We start from the raw sequence: 5,994 nt of genomic DNA on the forward strand, positions 1-5,994 counted from the left end.
TCTCCTTCAGTCTCGTCGCTTCTCCCATGGCCTGTACATAGTTTTCATCGTTGTTGTACCAAGCTTCGCCCTCCTCCTTGTATCTCCTCACGACCTCTTGGAATTTGTATGCGATCAGCTCGTGCAATGCGTGATGATAGTTCATCATCACATCCAAGGGTGCATCTGCCATCCGGTCTTTGACTCGCTGCGACTGCATCATGCCCTCCAGGTCTCGACCGATCTCTTCCTCCACGTTCTCCAGCAGCGCCATGAACAGCTGCTTCCGCTTCCCCAGAGTCTCCTCTATCGTCGAGCACGTCAAGTTCGCGTTGATCTTCAGCGGCACCACCCGCACCCGCATCCCGTCTGTCTCTTCCACCCGCGGCTGCTTCACCACCTCCAGGTACGACAGCGGCGGATACAAGATCTCCTTCTCCTCGGGGTACTGCGACAGCAGCTCCAAGTCCGCTCCCCGGTCGATGGCCCCGCAGCTGATCTCGAACACCGTCGGCAGCGAGCCTTCCTTGGCGTACTGCAGCGCCACCTGCCTCTCCGTCGACGTGCTGAGCATCCCGTACTCCACCCCCCCTGACACCCCTCGCGCGTCCTCCTCCACGAACCTCGCCGGCATCCGCACGCCCTTGAGCCCCCGGTACACAACCCGCGACGAGGGCAGCCTCGTGGTCTTGGACAGCTTGATCACCCCGCTCACCACGCAGTGCAGGGTCGTGACGTACTTGTTGACCTTGTGCGACTCCGGAAGTCGCAGTACCGCGTGTACTTGTAGTACATGGGGCCTGTCAACCGCGTCTGTCAGCTCTCGTCGCACCTCTACGCGTCTACACGTCTCTCATCCTCTACCTGTGTAGAGCAGCAGCGCGACGACTTCCTCCTCCCGCAGCCCTGCTTGCTGCACTCGCTCCTCCGCCATCAAGCCCTCCACGTCGCGGATGCGTCTGATCCCCTGCGAGAGCTGCCGCCGCATGCTCGGGTCTGTCACGGCTTCCCACTCGCGCTTGGGCGTCGTGACCTCGTTGTGGTTGGGCGGAGTGAACGGCTCCTCCGAGTCCTTCCTGTGGCAGTGCTCGTCCTCTAGCCCCTTCCACAGGTCTGTGCTGGGCAGCCCGATGCGCTCGATGAGGCCCCCGTGAAACTCCTCCAGCCTCCCGAAGATAGCTTCCTCTCCTTCCTCGATCGAGAACTTCGCGTTCCCTCCCTCTGACCTCCCTCTTGACCTTCTCGCTGATGCTGCCGATCTTCTTGAAACTGCATCCGATGACGTCACCTGGACGGCTTCGAGCACGTCTGCAATGCGTCTACCGCACGCCTCCTTCGTCTCCCTCGCTAGCAGCCCTGATAAGGGAGACCTCGGGCTGCCTCCGCCGATCTGCTCTGCGATCCTCCGCAGCACGTCAGGCCGGGCGAGCATGTCCTGCTTGCGCCCGAGCTCCCACTCCCTCGCGATCGTCCTCTCGTACTCATCGACACTACTGCATGTCTCAGCGAGACGCGCGAGGAGGTCGGCCGGCAGATTGAGACCCAGGCAGAGCTCGCTCGCTTGCGCGTGACCTGCCGTCATGTCCGAGTCTTGGGAGCGACTGATGTAGAAGACCTGGAGCGTGTCGCGCATGTCAGGAGGAAGCGCCCACCGACCTGAGTCTGACGATGACGAGTCCTCGCCTTGTTTCGCCTTGCCTGACTCGGGGATTGAAGCTTCTTCAAGCTCATGCAGCAGCTGTAAAACGACCTCAGAGTCCGCCTTAGCCTTGTCTGCTGGTCTGCTCTGAGCTTCTTGCGCGTGTTCGCGTTGACTTTGGTTTCTCTCCTTCGGCTCGTCGGGTTGATCTCCCTGGTCTAGCGATAGCTTGACTAGTGCTTGCGCCTCCTCTCCCTCGATTTGTCTTCTTCTCTTCTTCCTCTGCTCGTCATGTAGCCTATCGGCCTCTCCTTCCTCTGGCTTTCGCTTCTCCTTCTCTTGTCTCTTGCTTGCTGTCAGGCCTGGCGTCAGAGTCACCTGCTGCTTGTCGTGATCACCCCCTTCATGCCCATGCCCATGCTCAATCGTTTCATGTGCTGACGTCATCATAGCTTGCTCGCTCGCCTCCTCGTCTCGATGCTTCCTCCTCTCGTCTAGACTATCCGACCCCACCTGCCCTCATGCGTCAGACCCTCATACCTCACGGCTACATGTACATCCGGCCTTACCCTAGAAGCCGAAGCCGCAGACGAGCCGCCGGTCGTCAGTCTTCTTCTCTTGTTGCTCTCACCTGCGCATGGCTTAGACGATCGTAGTCTATCGCCTCTACCTTACCTTTCCCTTCCTTCACAAACGCCTCAAAGCTCCTATACCCTCCAGGCCTCTCGCACTCCTCCAGCCCTCGGAAACCCTCTCTCAGCTCCTCGCTCCAGCTCTCCTCGCACTCCCTCCAGTCTGTCCTGTACCCGTCGCTCCTCACGACCCAGCCTGTGCTGCTGATCCACGTCCTCCAGCCCTCCAGCTCGTGTCTGTCGTTCTCATGCTTGCTGTGATAGTATTGGAGTAGACAATAGTGCAAGAACACGCTGCTAAGCTTGGTCATCTTCAGCATCATGACGTAGCTTCTGGCGTGAACGGCTCTCTCCAGCACATACAAGTAGAACAAGACCTCCTGACCACCTCCAGGCATCATCTCTTCTCGTAGATGCTCTTCGATCTTATCCATCCCGTCCTCCCATGACACCGACGGGTCCAAGCATTCATCAATCACCCTGCTCCATATCTCCAATGCTTCATCTCGCTCATCTGGGTCTGATATCACTCTGCCCATCTCCTTGCTGATCGTGTAGTCCAAGATCGCAATGAGCAGCTTGTCGTCCGACATGCTGCGACCTGTCTGACTTGCCTTCCATGCATCGAACGACTGCGACGAGATCTTGTTCCGACCAATATACTCCAGCACGTCCTTGACCAGCTCGGGGCCTACGAGATTCTTTTTGACCTTTGTCAGGAAGTTCCCTAGCAGCCTTCGGGTAGAGAACCTCGTGTCTTCGTATCGCAGGAAGTACATCAGCACGATCGAGCACACCCTCCACCGCGGACTATCCGCTCGCTGCTCTCCAAGGACATACTTCACCGCCGCTATCGCCTTGTCTCTGAAAGACTTGGCGTCTTCAGGGCTGTAAGCCAGCACGTACGTGTCTGCCTTGGACGTGTCTGTGAGGGGAGGATAGCTCGATACGACATCCTTGGCAGCATGCAGTGCAGCTGTACTGCTCCTGATGTCTCTCAGAGCCTCGCCGTCGCTCACCAGGCAGAAGCCTCCCGGAATGTCATCAACGTTCATCGATACACAAGGTTGTGTCTCTTTGCATCTCCTCGCGCAGTCTAGTAAGACGCTGTCAAGCGGTCTGTTGCAAGCGAACATCCCTGTCTCTGCATCCAGAAGCGACTCAAACAGCTTCGACTTGTCGCTTGCTGTCTTGCCCTTGCCGCATGTCAGCAGCAGAGTCCAATGCTTGGGCAGCGCCTTCACTTCCGGATCTTGCGGCAGACCTTCTGACACTCCCTCGATCTTGTCCCGACAAGCGTCTATGACCACAAGCACCCTCGGATGATATCCTGATACGTCTTGCTCAAAGTCTCTGAAGAACTTGAAAACCTCCTTCATTGACAGCATCTTATCACCCATCTCCCGGAATGATAACCCTCTCACTTCCTCCACGTCCGTCGGTACCAACATCTGATCCTTGCTCCTTGACTCGTAGATGCCATGGCCCGCGTAGAAGAAGATCACCAGCTCCGGACACGCTCCCTCTAGCTCCCTCAGACTCCTCCTCAGGCACCCCTTCATCGCGGACAAAGTTGGGTTCGAGCTCAAGACCGAGTGACACTGCGGGAGTGAGCAGAGCTTCTCATGCAGCTCCGTCGCATCCTCCACGGCCCTCGCAAGCGGCTTGAGCTCTCCCTGGTAGTCGTTGAGCCCCATGCACAGCCCGTACACCCGAGGATGCTCCAGGAAGATCAAGTCTGCCTCGAAGCTCCGCTCCGTCCGACTGTCCTCGAAGCTCTGGGAGCGATACGTCGACTGACCTGACAGAGCGCTAGCAACACATCGAGTCACTTCCGTACCCTCCTCTCACGCCCTCCTCCTCCGTCTACGCTCTTACCTGTTGCGCCTCGAGAAGCTCTCGTCCGCTCTACCTCCCTCTAGAGCAAGCTCCATCACTCGCCTGACAAGCTCCCGAGCACCCTCGTCGTCACCGCCTCCTCCCTCGCCAAGCAAGACGGCTTCATCCGCCTTGCGTGTCTCTTGTCTCGTGCTGCTGTCAGATCCTCTCCCTCCTCTCCTCTCTATCGCTTTCATCCTAGCACGAGTCAAGCTCCGGCCTGTCGCCCGGCCCGAGACAGCCTCGTCCTTGCTACGAGCCCCCCAGCTCTCTGAGGTCATGACGTGCAGGCAGAGCTCGTCATCCGGCCGCTCCTCCTCTCTGAAGCACAGGAGCCGCTCCAGGAGCGAGTCTTGGCCCTCCAGGTCGATGATGCTGATGAGGCGGGTGGTCTTTCGTTGCATGCCGGCCAAGAGCTTGTCTAGCAAGCGCTCGGTCTGAGAGACGGGGCTGCTGCTCCATGCCTGGAGGTCTGAGAAGGTCTTGAGGAGAGAGTCAAACCTCTTCTGCACGTATCCCTCCATGGCAGGCTTGATGCTGCTGCTCGCTCCGTCTCCTTGCGTCCCTCCCGCCATCCTGCCGCGCTCCCAGCAAAGGTCTCCCAGATATATGAACTCTCTCAGTGACAGTCCTCGATGGGAGGCCCGGTCCGACTTAATCGGAGCAGCCCGAGAGCTCTGAGGCGGACCTCTGCCTGCACATCGTACGTCATGCCGGGGCAGGGAAGACGGGAGGGAGAGGGAGACGCGAGAGAAGGAGAAGAAGAGACAGAAAGAGAAGAAAGAGAGAGAAGTGAGAGACGATGATGATGATGAATAAGAGAGATAGTAGTGAGAAGCGCTGGCATCTGAAAGTGATTGAGCTCTGTCGATAACCGGAACCGACGTTTCAGAGTTTCTGCTTCGCCAACGCAAGAAAGAATGGAGGAGGAAGTAGGAGACGTGATCTTGACGTGCGACATGGAGGCAGCCGGACCTCTGAGACTGAAGATCGACAGCTTCGAAGGAAGCAAGGAGGACCTGACCAGCGGCATCCATCCAGAGAATGCAGAGAGTCTCCTCGCCAACCTGTTTGTGGAAGCTCAGATCATGGAGGGAGAGACAGCGGTGGGTCTTCCCTCCCGCACATGCTACACATCCTACGGGAACCAGTGTCGCTGGAACGACCTGCTGACCTTCAACCACGTGAGGTACTGGCATCTTCCTAGGGACGCCGCCGTCCACCTCACGCTGCGGGCGCTCTATGCTCCGAGGAAGTACGTGTCGCTGGGGGAAGCGTCGTTCAGGCTGTTCAGCAAGAAAGGACAGCTGAAGAGCGGGAGGAAGAAGATCCAGGTGGAGTTCTACCATGGCAACGAGACGACCATGGACGCGCAGCAGCTGTCGCCTCCGCCTCACGCGCTGAAGAAGCATGGAGGAAGCGTTCCGAGCATGGAGAAGCTGGAGAAGCTGATGCAGCGGTACGATCGCAACGCGATGGAGCGAGTGCCATGGCTGGACGCGCTCGCCTTCAGGAGGATCCAGCAGCTCAACAAGGACGTCGGAGACGGGACTTGTCGCCCGACCATCACGGTTGAGATGGAGAGGTGGGACCGGACGGTGATGTACGGGGTCAGGCCCTACACGCAGATACCGAGCGGAGGGAACTCGCTGCTGCCCGATCCTGAGCTCGGGTGCGACAACCCCGTCGAGCACAAGCATCGCAAGCTCGCGCGATCTCTGCACAGGGCTCACCAGGACCGCAACCTGCAGCCTGACGCGGAGGAGAGACGGCAGATAGAAACTCTCCTCAAGGCCCCATGGGACTGGGCAGACCTGACAGGGGTGAAGATGAACGTGGAGCACAAGGAGCTGCTGTGGCGGTACC

At 58.6% G+C, this 5,994-nt stretch overlaps 1 protein-coding gene across 1 annotated transcript; it reads right to left on the reverse strand.

Moving 5' to 3' along the window:
- Positions 1 to 376: 376 nt before the first annotated feature.
- Positions 377 to 640, reverse strand: GUITHDRAFT_57651 (hypothetical protein; the record flags this gene model as incomplete). Its single annotated transcript, XM_005824210.1, has 1 exon — positions 377 to 640. A coding segment is annotated over one exon (264 nt), but the record flags the coding sequence as incomplete, so codon positions are not given.
- Positions 641 to 5,994: the final 5,354 nt, after the last annotated feature.

This window comes from Guillardia theta (genome assembly GCF_000315625.1).
Source record: "Guillardia theta CCMP2712 unplaced genomic scaffold GUITHscaffold_97, whole genome shotgun sequence".
NCBI classification, from domain to species: Eukaryota; class Cryptophyceae; order Pyrenomonadales; family Geminigeraceae; genus Guillardia; species Guillardia theta.